The 16,412-nt window shown below is 39.7% G+C and overlaps 1 protein-coding gene across 5 annotated transcripts in view; it reads right to left on the bottom strand.

The window, feature by feature from the left end:
* Positions 1-16,412, bottom strand: part of LOC133638802 (anthrax toxin receptor 2-like) — a 47,064-nt gene that overhangs the window by 25,308 nt on the left and 5,344 nt on the right. For all 5 annotated transcript variants that reach the window (XM_062031770.1, XM_062031772.1, XM_062031771.1 and 2 more), the window contains 7 exons: positions 14,344-14,415; positions 14,194-14,275; positions 13,580-13,684; positions 11,332-11,400; positions 7,325-7,405; positions 7,202-7,262; positions 6,573-6,668 (listed from right to left, as the gene is read on the bottom strand). In XM_062031770.1, the coding sequence (XP_061887754.1) occupies positions 6,573-6,668; positions 7,202-7,262; positions 7,325-7,405; positions 11,332-11,400; positions 13,580-13,684; positions 14,194-14,275; positions 14,344-14,415 (566 nt within the window). The remainder of the gene's footprint in view (positions 1-6,572; positions 6,669-7,201; positions 7,263-7,324; positions 7,406-11,331; positions 11,401-13,579; positions 13,685-14,193; positions 14,276-14,343; positions 14,416-16,412) is intronic.

Here is a 16,412-nt window from a genome sequence, read left to right on the forward strand (position 1 = left end):
ATACCATCACACATGCTGCCTTTTACACTTTCACCCTAGAACATGTCTTGACCACTAATACACCCCCATACCATCACACATGCTGCCTTTTACACTTTCACCCTAGAACATGTCTTGACCACTAATACACCCCCATATCATCACACATGCTGCCTTTTACACTTTCACCCTAGAACATGTCTTGACCACTAATACACCCCCATACCATCACACATGCTGCCTTCTACACTTTCACCCTAGAACATGTCTTGACCACTAATACACCCCCATACCATCACACATGCTGCCTTTTACACTTTCACCCTAGAACATGTCTTGACCACTAATACACCCCCATACCATCACACATGCTGCCTTTTACACTTTCACCCTAGAACATGTCTTGACCACTAATACACCCCCATACCATCACACATGCTGCCTCTTACACTTTCACCCTAGAACATGTCTTGACCACTAATACACCCCCATACCATCACACATGCTGCCTTTTACACTTTCACCCTAGAACATGTCTTGACCACTAATACACCCCCATACCATCACACATGCTGCCTTCTACACTTTCACCCTAGAACATGTCTTGACCACTAATACACCCCCATACCATCACACATGCTGCCTTTTACACTTTCACCCTAGAACATGTCTTGACCACTAATACACCCCCATACCATCACACATGCTGCCTTTTACACTTTCACCCTAGAACATGTCTTGACCACTAATACACCCCCATACCATCACACATGCTGCCTTTTACACTTTCACCCTAGAACATGTCTTGACCACTAATACACCCCCATACCATCACACATGCTGCCTTTTACACTTTCACCCTAGAACATGTCTTGACCACTAATACACCCCCATACCATCACACATGCTGCCTTTTACACTTTCACCCTAGAACATGTCTTGACCACTAATACACCCCCATACCATCACACATGCTGCCTTTTACACTTTCACCCTAGAACATGTCTTGACCACTAATACACCCCCATACCATCACACATGCTGCCTTTTACACTTTCACCCTAGAACATGTCTTGACCACTAATACACCCCCATACCACCACACATGCTGCCTTCTACACTTTCACCCTAGAACATGTCTTGACCACTAATACACCCCCATACCATCACACATGCTGCCTTTTACACTTTCACCCTAGAACATGTCTTGACCACTAATACACCCCCATACCATCACACATGCTGCCTTTTACACTTTCACCCTAGAACAGGGGTCACCAACCTTTTTGAAACCAAGGGCTACTTCTTGGGTACTGATTAATGTGAAGGGCTACCAGTTAGATACACACTTAAATAAATTGCCAGAAGTAGCCAATTTGCTCAATTTACCTTTAACTCTGTTATTATTAATAATTAATGATATTTATCTTTGTGGAAACACTGATCATCTTAATTTCTCACAATAAATATATATTGAAACAGATAAATATCAATATGCAACACTTTATTTTTATATTTTCTCTAAGTGCACATTTTTCAAATTGAACATTTTCAAATGATCACTTCTAAGACAGTCTTGTGAAATCACAATATCCCATTTTAACTAGCTAGCCACTAACATTTTTTAACAAATCATGAATTACTTTGCACCATGTTTGTACAAATAATAACTCATGTAAAATACAAAAGTAAACTCTCAAATTTTTAAATCATGTCACACTTTTAACTGGACACCAAATCTGTTATCTGTTTCTTTGTCAGTTAGTGGGAAGCCTGGCATTGCATGCTGTTAACTAGTGTGTTGTACTCTGGTGTGTAACTTGACACTGCAACTCTGAGTGAGTCTTGCAGATGTGCATCAGTGAGGCGTGTTCTGTGTTTGTTCTTGATGAAGTTCATGCCAGAAAAGGCTGATTCACAAAGATAAGATTTTTCCTCATTGTTTGCGGAACCTTCTTAATCTTTTGGACATAATTTCACAGCAATCTGGCCTTAAGCTTAATTATGATAAATGTAAAATATTAAGGATCGGAAATCTAAAGGGAACGTCCTTTCGAATGGAATGCAAAGTGCCTGTTTTGTGGACAGATGGACCAGTTAACATACTTAGTGTTGTTGTCCCAGAAAATCTGGAAGATCTAGGCTCAGTAAAGTATGATAATCGACTAAGAAAGCTGGACAAAATTATGCAATTATGGAAAGGGAAATCCCTAACCTTGTATGGTAAAATGTCTATTGCCAACTCGTTAATTATTCCTCAATTTATTTATTTGTTTTTGTCATTACCAGCTCCATCACAAAACTTTTTTAAGATTTATGAGCGGAGGGTCTTCTATTTTGTCTGGAACGGCAAACCAGAAAAGATTAAAAGAAAGGTTTTGTACAAAGAGTATGAATATGGGGGCCTGAAACTTCTCAACCTTGAAGCTATGTGTCTGTCTTTAAAAGCATCAATTGTTCCAAAGATGTATTTAAACATTGAGTGGTACACAAATGTCCTGTTGGACAAAAAACATGTACTGTATCAAAAGAAATTGTATCCTTTTTTACAAGTGATCCCCTCCCAGAGAGTCTGCTGGGGAACATGGCGGGGTTCATAAAGGAAACAATCCACTCATAGTGGTGTTTTCAATTTGATGTGCCAGAAAAAAGAGACGATATTTTGCAGCAGTTAATATGGATGAACTCTAATATTGTAATAGATGGAAAGCCTTTCTTTTGGAAAAATATGTTTGAAAGAGGAATCATTTTTGTCAATGATATTATCAATGAGAATGGTAAAATTATGAAGTATGATGAATTTAGAGCTATGTATGGTGATGCTTGCTCAAGCTTTTCATTTTATCAACTAACTGGAGTAATTGGGAAAAGATGGAAACAAATAATTAATTATGGAACTACTAAATTATTAGTTTGTAAACCTCTAATAAGAAATTGTAGTTGGCAAAAAGGAACTAAAATAAATAGAAAAATATATAATTTCTATTTAATAAAGAAATCTTTGAAGGCTGCCTCATACAACACAAATGGAAAATGGGAGGACTTTTTTGACTGCCCATTGCCATGGGATGCCATATTCAAACTAATCTATAAAACCACTATCGATGTGCAAAATCGTTATTTTCAATTTAAAATTATTTATAACTTCTTACCCACAGGGAAAATGTTAAAATTATGGAATATGACAGAGTCAGATGATTGCCGATTTTGTTGTCAGGAGCCTGAATCCACCCTGCATTTGTTTTGGTATTTGTTTTGGTATTGTCATATTGTGTCTTTGTTTTGGGTGGAAGTTAAAAAAATGTGTTTAAGGATTGGTTTGTTTATGAAGCTTAATGTGGTTTCTGTTATTTTAGGAGAGTTCATTGACAATCATGATTAAGTCAATTTAATTATAGTACTCGGTAAAATGTTTATTTTTAAGGCCAAAAACAGATATTCACTTAGTATTACTTTCTTTAAAACATTTATTCAGTATTTTCTAACTTTAGAAAGTTACATGGTTGAAAACGATAATGATGCCAAAAAACATTAAAAAAAAGATGAGAAGTCCTCAAAGGCTTATTTTGAAAGTATAATTATGTTTATAGATTATATGATATCTGTTGTTGTGTTCCCTAATTTGAGTGACCTGGACATAATCTGGACTGTACATAAATGCTTATTTTGAAAATGTAATTTTGTTTATAAATTATATGCAATCTGTTGTGTTCCCTAATTTTTTTCTGTGTACATGAATGAAGGTGTGTGTTGCTGAGTCCGACTTGGACATTATCTGGACTGGGCCTGGTTTAAAAAACCCTTTAAACAAATCTAATTTCATTGACAACCTGGTCTGTTGAAGATGAGGCCCTTTTTTAAAATAAATAAAAAACATTTTCTTGGATAAAAAAGAAAGTAAAACAATATAAAAATAATTACATTAAAAAATAGTAATTAAGGAAAATGTTAGTGGACCAGCAGCCTATACAATCATGTGTGCTTCAGGGACTGTGTCCCTTGCAGATGTGTTGTCTATGTTGTGGGAACCAGAATATTGGTAGCAGAAAGAAATAACCCCTTTTGTGTGAGTGGGTGTGGATGAGTGTGCATGGGGGAGGTTGTTTGGGTTGATGCACTGATTGAAAGTGTATCTTGTGTTTTTTCTATGTAGATTTAATTTAAAAAAAAAAAAAAAAAAAAAAAAATTTTTTTTTTTTTTTTTTTTTTTTTTTTTAGAACAGGCCCGCGGGCGACTCATCTGGTCCTTACGGGCGACCTGGTGCCCGCGGGCACCGCGTTGGTGACCCCTGCCCTAGAACATGTCTTGACCACTAATACACCCCCATACCATCACACATGCTGCCTTTTACACTTTCACCCTAGAACATGTCTTGACCACTAATACACCCCCATACCATCACACATGCTGCCTTTTACACTTTCACCCTAGAACATGTCTTGACCACTAATACACCCCCATACCATCACACATGCTGCCTTTTACACTTTCACCCTAGAACATGTCTTGACCACTAATACACCCCCATACCATCACACATGCTGCCTTTTACACTTTCACCCTAGAACATGTCTTGACCACTAATACACCCCCATACCATCACACATGCTGCCTTTTACACTTTCACCCTAGAACATGTCTTGACCACTAATACACCCCCATACCATCACACATGCTGCCTTCTACACTTTCACCCTAGAACATGTCTTGACCACTAATACACCCCCATACCATCACACATGCTGCCTTCTACACTTTCACCCTAGAACATGTCTTGACCACTAATACACCCCCATACCATCACACATGCTGCCTTTTACACTTTCACCCTAGAACATGTCTTGACCACTAATACACCCCCATACCATCACACATGCTGCCTTTTACACTTTCACCCTAGAACATGTCTTGACCACTAATACACCCCCATACCACCACACATGCTGCCTTCTACACTTTCACCCTAGAACATGTCTTGACCACTAATACACCCCCATACCATCACACATGCTGCCTTCTACACTTTCACCCTAGAACATGTCTTGACCACTAATACACCCCCATACCATCACACATGCTGCCTTTTACACTTTCACCCTAGAACATGTCTTGACCACTAATACACCCCCATACCATCACACATGCTGCCTTTTACACGTTCACCCTAGAACATATCTTGACCACTAATACACCCCCATACCATCACACATGCTGCCTTTTACACTTTCACCCTAGAACATGTCTTGACCACTAATACACCCCCATACCATCACACATGCTGCCTTTTACACTTTCACCCTAGAACATGTCTTGACCACTAATACACCCCCATACCATCACACATGCTGCCTTCTATACTTTCACCCTAGAACAATCCGGATGGTTCTTTTCCTCTTTGGTCCGGAGGACACGACGTCCACAGTTTCCAAAAACAATTTGAAATGTGGACTCGTCAGACCACAGAACACTTTTCCACTTTGCATCAGTCCATCTTAGATGAGCTCAGGCCCAGCGAAGCGTTTCTGGGTGTTGTTGATAAATGACTTTGGCTTTGCATAGTAGAGTTTTAACTTGCACTTACAGATGTAGCGACCAACTATAGTTACTGACAGTGGTTTTCTGAAGTGTTCCTGAGCCCATGTGGTGATATCCTTTACACACTGATGTCGCTTTTTAATGTAGTAGCGCCTGAGGGATCGAAGGTGTGTAATATCATGGCTTACCTGCAGTGATTTCTCCACATTCTCTGAACCTTTTCAATTCATCAATCAATTATATTTTATATAGCGCTTTTCTCTAGTGACTCAAAGCGCTTTACATAGTGAAACCCAATATCCAAGTTACATTTAAACCAGTGTGGGTGGCACTGAGAGCAGGTGGGTAAAGTGTCTTGCCCAAGGACACAACGGCAGTGACTAGGATGGCTGAAGTGGGGATCGAACCTGCAACCCTCAAGTTGCTGGCACGGCCGCTCTACCAACCGAGCTATACCGCCCCAATTTTGATGATATTACAGAGCATAGATGGTGAAATCCCTAAATTCCTTGCAATAGCTGCTTGAGAAATGTTGTTCTTCAACAATTTGCTCAGGCATTTGTTGACAAAGTGGTGACCCTTGACCTGTGACCCTCGCCCCGTCCTTGTTTGTGAATGACTGAGCATTTCATGGAATCTACTTTTATACCCAATCATGGCACCCACCTGTTCCCAATTAGCCTGTTCACCTGTGGGATGTTCCAAATAAGTCTTTGATGAGCATTCCTCAACTTTATCACTCTTTTTTGCCACTTGTGCCAGCTTTTTTGAAACATGTTGCAGGCATCAAATTCCAAATGAGCTAATATTTGCAAAAAATAACAAAGTTTACCAGTTCGAACATGAAATATCTTGTCTTTGCAGTCTATTCAATTGAATATAAGTTGAAAATGATTTGTTGTATTCTCTTTTTATTTACCATTTACACAACTTCACTGCTTTTGGGTTTGTATGAAAGGCACCCATGGTGATTAGAAATAGTGGCCAGGTACTTGGACTTGGATGGATAGCACCAATGGTTGTACACACGGACTTGTGAAGGTCAAGTCTTACTCACTGTATGTGTTGTGACTGACTGTGAGAAAGCAGAGAACGTTGTCCGTCCTCTTTGATCCGCTGAAGCCGCTGCCTCTCACAACCACATTGAAGGACTCTGCAGACCAAGTGGGGATGTCAGTGCAACATTCACACACATCATGTGCAACTCACCATTGACACACATCATGTGCAACTCACCATTGACACACATCATGTGCAACTCACCATTGACACACATGATGTGGAACTCACCATTGACAGAAAGATTGACACACATGATGTGGACCTCACCATTGACACACATGATGTGGAACTCACCATTGACACAAATATTGACACACATGATGTGGACCTCACCATTGACACACATGATGTGCAACTCACCATTGACACAAACATTGACACACATGATGTGGAACTCACCATTGACAGAAAGATTGACACACATGATGTGGACCTCACCATTGACACACATGATGTGGAACTCACCATTGACACAAATATTGACACACATGATGTGGACCTCACCATTGACACACATGATGTGGACCTCACCATTGACACACATGATGTGCAACTCACCATTGACACACATGATGTGCAACTCACCATTGACACAAACATTGACACACATGATGTGGAACTCACCATTGACACAAACACTTGACGGCTCTATGGTGAATATTTGCGAGCAGGACTGCTTGAGGATCTGTGTGCGGTGCAAAGAGGGTGACCAATAGTCTCACATGAATGTTGGAGATGATTGCTCACAGAGCTGACGACATCTTTGAGGGCGTGGAAGCCCGACAGCACGGGGAAGACTTGCTCTGCGCCGTCTGCTATTTCAGCAAGCTGCGACACAAATAACCACAATTGTTAAACCTGGGCTTGTTTCAGTTTCAGCGGCTGCTTTCTTATCTCTCCAGTAGCGTTTCAGGAGGGAAATATGGCTGAGAGCTTTCATCTTCTACTTTAATGACAGCAGGGCAGGAAGTTTGTTTAGCATTATTTCATTACAGCGCTCTAATGACTTCCTCCTTAGGCCACAAAGTGCTGAGCAGCACTCGGCCTTGCTGCTTCATAAGACTATGTAGGAGACAATAGGGATGGACACATTCATAAGACTATGTAGGAGACAATAGAGGTGGACACATTCATAAGATTATGTAGGAGACAATAGAGATGGACACATTCATAAGACTATGTAGGAGACAATAGAGATGGACACATTCATAAGACTATGTAGGAGACAATAGAGATGGACACATTCATAAGACTATGTAGGAGACAATAGAGATGGACACATTCATAAGACTATGTAGGAGACAATAGAGATGGACACATTCATAAGACTATGTAGGAGACAATAGGGATGGACAGATTCATAAGCTATGTAGGAGACAATAGGGATGGACACATTCATAAGACTATGTAGGAGACAATAGGGATGGACAGATTCATAAGACTATGTAGGAGACAATAGGGATGGACACATTCATAAGACTATGTAGGAGACAATAGAGATGGACACATTCATAAGACTATGTAGGAGACTATAGGGATGGACACATTCATAAGACTATGTAGGAGACAATAGAGATGGATGTGCATGCAAAATGTCAATAAATGGGTGCTTCATTTTGACCACAAACAGTTCCTACCATTTACTTAGGCACCGGTGCCATTATTAAAGTTAAAGTAGTAATGATTGTCTCACACACACACACACACACACACACACACACACACACACACACACACACACACACACACACACACACACACACACACACACACACACACACACACACACACACTAGGTGTGGCAAATTATTCTCTGCATTTGACCCATCACCCTTGTTCACCCCCTGGATGGTGAGAGAGCAGTGAGCAGCAGCGGTGGCCGCGCCCGGGAATCATTTTTGGTGATTTAACCCCCCAATTCCAAGCCTTGATGTTGAGTGCCAAGCAGTTGGGTACCCATCCCTAGTCTGGAACGGATTACGGCATTTGATGGACTTGAAGCCGCTACTTGTTTGCATGCTTTCGACCCTGCAGCTTACAAACAGTGCAGCTCATTTGTGGATTTTTCTTTGCTCACAGCCATAGTTTTTTTGTATTCAATAGTTTTCATAGAACATAAACAGAGACACTGAAAAAGTGTGTTATTGTTTGTGCTATGACGCCATCTTTCGGACGATTTCGCTCACTGCAGGTTGAAAATGTATTTCCTGTTTTGTTCCTTGAAGTGGAAGTGTTTGTCCATTTGAAAGGATTCTTCATTCATCACTCCAAGCAATGTTTGGAAGTTTTACAATTCAACTAAAACTATTTCTACTAAAGCACCCCATGTGTGATGTCTGCAGGAGTGTTTTCATGCATATTTGTACGTGCTATTGTAATGTAATCGAGCTAGCGTTGTTAGCATTAGTGAAGATGCTAACACGTTTACAAGTGTCTGTGTTAGTAATATTAACTTACAACGGCATTCTTTTGTATTCTTTCAGTTTTGTAAATTCACCAAAACGTCACCGTGGAGTTATTGAGTCTGTTTAGCTGATTGAGAGCTAGCTTGTGCAGCTAGTGGGTCCATGACCATGACTTCTGTTTTGTTTGATCAGCCGTTTTACTGCCGTGTTACAGACATCGTTTGAAAACATTTAAAATACGTAAATAAACATTTACAAATATCTTTCGTACCGATATATATCTGCGGCTTGTAGTCCGGTGCTGCTAAAATATGTAAGCACATTCATTTCTTCTAAAATGTGGTTGTTTGCGGATGCGCTCTATAGCCTGGAAAATATGGTAATTGGATTTCTTATCAAAGAAATTGCTTTGAAAAAAAACAAAAAACATTTTTAATGACCTTTTGGAACAGATTACTAAAGAAAAGCGATATACCACTGTACAGTATCAGCAACATACCTATTGTCTACAGTAGTTGCACAGCATTAAAACGTACAGACTGTGGCTTCTTGTTCAGTGCAAAATAAGTTTCAAAATAAAAGTCTTCTTTAGATTCCATCGGAGGAAATATTTGCACATGTACAAAAGCTTATAGTCTATGACACAGAACCATACACAAACTTACCATCACTACAATATCATATGGAAACAGAAGAATCCAAATAAAAACCTACACAAATGTAAGAAAACAATGTCAACAAAAATCCTTTATTATCGCTCATTCTGCCAAGGTCACAAGTAAATATGCAAGCAATGGTTAGTTTTGCTTTTGATTTCAGCTGTGAGGACGTCCGCTTACGTCCACGTCAGTCTGAGGGACATTGAGGTTATTGCTTTGATGTGCACAAATGTCTTGGCATGGAATAATAATAAGGACTTATATCTTTTTGGAAGTTTTTACATTTCATTCAAGTGTTTAGTAGAACTCTAATAAGTACATTATTTGACCTTTGAACTCAGCTCCCACAGCCCATTTGTGTCACATTCCCAACTATTTCAGTAGTTTATTCATGTTTTGCTCTTTCTTTCTTACTGAGACGGAGCAGAGATTGATCAATACTTGATTGTTCCTGAGGGATCAATACTTGATTGTTCCTGAGGGATCAATACTTGATTGTTCCTGAATGATCAATACTTGATTGTTCCTGAATGATCAATACTTGATTGTTCCTGAGGGATCAATACTTGATTGTTCCTGAGGGATCTATTGACCTGAAATAATCTGTCCACAGAACAAGAACATTGTTTGAAATGATTATAATTCTTTTTTGGCAAAGATTACAACTTTTTGGGAAATGTTGAGATTTCAGTTTTTCCTGTGTTTGACCTCAGCGACCTTGGCTATTTTGTGTTGTACTCAAAATCAACAGTCCTTGCTTTGACAAGTGAGACATCTCCCGAGGTTTACTCAATACAACACACCCGCATGCCCTGCAGGCTGCAGTAAAATACACTTTGGCTCTACTTAGCATGAAAACAACATCCTTTCATCCATTTGTTCATTGGCTCCATCACACATTCACGCACAGCAAGATGTCATCCATGTGTTCATTGGCTCCGTCACACATTCACACACAGCAAGATGTCATCCATGTGTTCATTGGCTCCGTCATACATTCACACACAGCAAGATGTCATCCATGTGTTCATTGGCTCCGTCACACATTCACACACAGCAAGATGTCATCCATGTGTTCATTGGCTCCATCACACATTCACACACAGCAAGATGTCATCCATGTGTTCATTGGCTCCGTCACACATTCACACACAGCAAGATGTCATCCATGTGTTCATTGGCTCCGTCACACATTCACACACAGCAAGATGTCATCCATGTGTTCATTGGCTCCGTCACACATTCACGCACAGCAAGATGTCATCCATGTGTTCATTGGCTCCGTCACACATTCACACACAGCAAGATGTCATCCATGTGTTCATTGGCTCCGTCACACATTCACGCACAGCAAGATGTCATCCATGTGTTCATTGGCTCCGTCACACATTCACGCACAGCAAGATGTCATCCATGTGTTCATTGGCTCCGTCACACATTCACACACAGCAAGATGTCATCCATGTGTTCATTGGCTCCGTCACACATTCACACACAGCAAGATGGCAAAGCAAAAGATGGTTCAACCACGCTGCCTAACAAAATATTTTTGTATCAGCTCAGTAAGACAACAAACTTGTTATCCATCTCTTAGCAGGAACTCAGCTAGCAACACACAACACAAAAACACACAACACAAAACCACACTGTAAGAGACAAATACAACTCTCAGAAGTAAAGTATCTGGTACCTGTTTGTGGTCAAAGTCCATGACCCCGACACAGTACACCCGGGCTCCAAAGCCTCTGACCAGGTCCGCCTGGAGAGAACATGGAGTCACAGCTAGCAGAACATCACAAAGAAACCATCAATATTCTGCTCTAAAGTTCTTCATTGTTGTGCAGAAGTGGAATGCTCTCAAAATGCTAAGTGTTAGTAGTCAAAATGCTAAGTGTCAGTAGTCAAAATGCTAAGTGTCAGTAGTCCAAATGCTAAGTGTCAGTAGTCCAAATGCTAAGTGTCAGTAGTCCAAATGGTAAGTGTCAGTAGTCAAAATGCTAAGTGTCAGTAGTCAAAATGCTCAGTGTCAGTAGTCCAAATGCTAAGTGTCAGTAGTCCAAATGCTAAGTGTCAGTAGTCCAAATGGTAAGTGTCAGTAGTCAAAATGCTAAGTGTCAGTAGTCAAAATGCTCAGTGTCAGTAGTCAAAATGCTCAGTGTCAGTAGTCAAAATGCTATGTGTCAGTAGTCCAAATGGTAAGTGTCAGTAGTCAAAATGCTAAGTGTTATTACTCAAAATGCTAAGTGTCAGTAGTCAAAATGCTAAGTGTCAGTAGTCCAAATGATAAGTGTCAGTAGTCCAAATGCTAAGTGTCAGTAGTCCAAATGGTAAGTGTCAGTAGTCAAAATGCTAAGTGTCAGTAGTCAAAATGCTCAGTGTCAGTAGTCAAAATGCTATGTGTCAGTAGTCCAAATGGTAAGTGTCAGTAGTCAAAATGCTAAGTGTTAGTAGTCAAAATGCTAAGTGTCAGTAGTCAAAATGCTAAGTGTCAGTAGTCCAAATGCTAAGTGTCAGTAGTCCAAATGCTAAGTGTCAGTAGTCCAAATGCTAAGTGTCAGTAGTCAAAATGCTAAGTGTCAGTAGTCAAAATGCTATGTGTCAGTAGTCAAAATGCTATGTGTCAGTAGTCAAAATGCTATGTGTCAGTAGTCCAAATGGTAAGTGTCAGTAGTCAAAATGCTAAGTGTCAGTAGTCAAAATGCTAAGTGTCAGTAGTCAAAATGCTCAGTGTCAGTAGTCAAAATGCTAAGTGTCAGTAGTCAAAATGCTAAGTGTCAGTAGTCAAAATGCTAAGTGTCAGTAGGGAAGTGAAACTCTAGGCAATGACAAATGATATTGGACAATACAGTACATTGCCCACAAACAATTACCAATAAACAATATTATTGTCAGCACTATTTTAAGCACTAATGTAATCATAATATATAACAATAATATTGTAAGTATTCTCATTAGTTGTTGTCTTTTTACCATTGTAATTGGAAAGTCACTAACTTTTAATTAACCTAAATAAGTAAACAAATAATACAATTAAAACTGACTCTCAATTTCTGTTAGCAAAAATTGCACTTTAATAGATTGATGGATTGAACATGTTGACGTGCAGTTTGTTTTTTTACTTAGTTGGAATTTTTGTTGCTGTTATCACTTTCCAACAAATTGGGAAAATTGGCTTCTTTGACCCAAAATGGGCAAAAATAATCAACAAGCTGCACTGTGTTGGCGAGCCATGTCTTCTTTATTGGTGGTGACTATCAGTGGTACTTTGTATACCTCACTGCACTCAACAAGTCTTTATTGGTGGTGACTATCAGTGGTACTTTGTATACCTCACTGCACTCAACAAGTCTTTATTGGTGGTGACTATCAGTGGTACTTTGTATACCTCACTGCACTCAACAAGTCTTTATTGGTGGTGACTATCAGTGGTAATTTGTATACCTCACTGCACTCAACAAGTCTTTATTGGTGGTGACTATCAGTGGTACTTTGTATACCTCACTGCACTCAACAAGTCTTTATTGGTGGTGACTATCAGTGGTACTTTGTATACCTCACTGCACTCAACAAGTCTTTATTGGTGGTGACTATCAGTGGTACTTTGTATACCTCACTGCACTCAACAAGTCTTTATTGGTGGTGACTATCAGTGGTACTTTGTATACCTCACTGCACTCAACAAGTCTTTATTGGTGGTGACTATCAGTGGTACTTTGTATACCTCAGAAGCAGCAAGCAGAACAAAGAAGACGTTACAACTACAAAATCATCATCTTCAACTTTAGTCTGAAGAAGCGCAGTTTATAGCTTTCTTTCTAATAGTGTGTGTGTGTGTGTGTGTGTGTGTGTGTGTGTGTGTGTGTGTGTGTGTGTGTGTGTGTGTGTGTGTGTGTGTGTGTGTGTGTGTGTGTGTGTGTGTGTGTGTGTGTGTGTGTCACCTCCTGCACACTCAGCTCAAAAGGGTAAACCTCCAGCTTGCCATCAGTCAGAAGGATGATGATGCTGCGTGATGGTGTCATTTGTCTTTTCATCTGCTGCGACACCTGAGCAGTACAAGCACACAGGTCATCAAGTCAGTCATCGAGTCATTCATCCAGTCATTCATCCAGTCATTCATCCAGTCATTCATCTAGTCATTCATCCAGTCATTCATCCAGTCATTCATCCAGTCATTCATCGAGTCATTCATCGAGTCATTCATCCAGTCATTCATCCAGTCATTCATCCAGTCATTCATCCAGTCATTCATCGAGTCATTCATCCAGTCATTCATCGAGTCATTCATCCAGTCATTCATCCAGTCATTCATCGAGTCATTCATCGAGTCATTCATCGAGTCATTCATCCAGTCATTCATCCAGTCATTCATCGAGTCATTCATCCAGTCATTCATCCAGTCATTCATCCAGTCATTCATCGAGTCATTCATCGAGTCATTCATCCAGTCATTCATCCAGTCATTCATCCAGTCATTCATCCAGTCATTCATCCAGTCCATGCAACAAGCAGCACATCACATTATTGTATTGTGTAACATTTCCTTTCTACGTACCGCTCTCAAGCCTTCATGCATGTAAGTTTCACCTGCAGGGTTAATTTGGCTGAGTTTATTCAGGCCTTCATCTATCTTGGACCTGACAGCAGACAAGCAGACATTGTTGCTTCAAAGTAGAGTGTGGACATAAGTTGAAGCAGGAAGTACCTGTCTCCAGTCAGCGGCAGGATTACTACTGCTTGGGCTGAGAAGACGATGTAGGACACCCTCATCCTGGGACTGAAACACACACAACATATAATCACGTGTGTGTGTGTGTGTGTGTGTGTGTGTGTGTGTGTGTGTGTGTGTGTGTGTGTGTGTGTGTGTGTGTGTGTGTGTGTGTGTGTGTGTGTGTGTGTGTGTGTGTGTGTGTGTGTGTGTGTGTGTGTGTGTGTCATCCAATATTATTTGTAACGCACTTTGACTTGCATTTCTTTTAGAAATAAATCTTGATTTGATTTGATAGACAATCAATCACATAAAAACATTGTTGTTGTTTTTTTTACAGTACAACACAGGTTTTATCTGATCTCTTCTCTGAGTTCTAGTCCGCACTAGAGCAGCAGCATAGTGGACAGCTCCAGAGTCTTTAGACGAGAGACTTTCTGCAGCAGCAAAGTCTTACTCAATTCCAGACGTCACAATATTGTTTTCAACAAATGACAGAAATATTATTGTAATTGAAGTGTTTGTACTCCAAACTAAAGTGAAGTCCAACACTTTGACTTCAACTTACCAACATTTACACATGGTATCACTTCAACTTACCAACATCTACACATGGTATCACTTCAACTTACCAACATCTACACATGGTATCACTTCAACTTACCAACATTTACACATGGTATCACTTCAACTTACCAACATCTACACATGGTATCACTTCAACTTACCAACATCTACACATGGTATCACTTCAACTTACCAACATTTACACATGGTATCACTTCAACTTACCAACATCAACTTACCAACATTTACACATGGTATCACTTCAACTTACCAACATCTACACATGGTATCACTTCAACTTACCAACATTTACACATGGTATCACTTCAACTTACCAACATTTACACATGGTATCACTTCAACTTACCAACATCTACACATGGTATCACTTCAACTTACCAACATTTACACATGGTATCACTTCAACTTACCAACATCTACACATGGTATCACTTCAACTTACCAACATTTACACATGGTATCACTTCAACTTACCAACATTTACACATGGTATCACTTCAACTTACCAACATTTACACATGGTATCACTTCAACTTACCAACATTTACACATGGTATCACTTCAACTTACCAACATTTACACATGGTATCACTTCAACTTACAACATTTACACATGGTATCACTTCAACTTACCAACATTTACACATGGTATCACTTCAACTTACCAACATTTACACATGGTATCACTTCAACTTACAACATTTACACATGGTATCACTTCAACTTACCAACATTTACACATGGTATCACTTCAACTTACCAACATTTACACATGGTATCACTTCAACTTACAACATTTACACATGGTATCACTTCAACTTACAACATTTACACATGGTATCACTTCAACTTACAACATTTACATATGGTATCCAAGTCTAGTCTAGCAGACATTTTCAGGCCACAGCTACATTTTCTTAGCCCTCTGGATATGTTAGGAACAAACTCAATTCAATATTCTAAGTTATAAGACTTTGGACTGTACTCTCACATTATTAACTTAATCCACTCGGCATCCATTGGGGGGGTGTGTGTCACATCTGCAGTCCCTTCCAAGGTTTCTCATGGTTTTCATTGGGTTGAGTTTTTTCTTGCCCTGATGTGAGATCTGAGCCCAGGATGTCGTCGTGGCTTTGAGATTAAAAGCTAAATAAGTCAACTCTGATTGATTGCTTTGCTTTGTGAAGTTTAGCAGCAAGCTCAGATGTACAGTAAACGTTTGGACACACCTTCTCATTCACAACACAACTGATGCTCCCAACTCCATTGATACAGCAAGAAGTTCCACTAATCAACCCTGATAAGGCACACCTGGGAAGTGAAAACCCTTTCAGGTGACTACCTCTTGAAGCTCATGGAGAGAATGCCAAGAGTGTGCAAAGCGGTAATCAGAGCAAAGGGTGGCTATTTTGAAGAAACTAGAATATAAAACATGTTTTCAGTTATTTTGTTGTTTAGTACATAACTCCACATGTGTT

Source organism: Entelurus aequoreus, linkage group LG21, assembly GCF_033978785.1.
Source record: "Entelurus aequoreus isolate RoL-2023_Sb linkage group LG21, RoL_Eaeq_v1.1, whole genome shotgun sequence".
NCBI lineage: Eukaryota > Metazoa > Chordata > Actinopteri > Syngnathiformes > Syngnathidae > Entelurus > Entelurus aequoreus.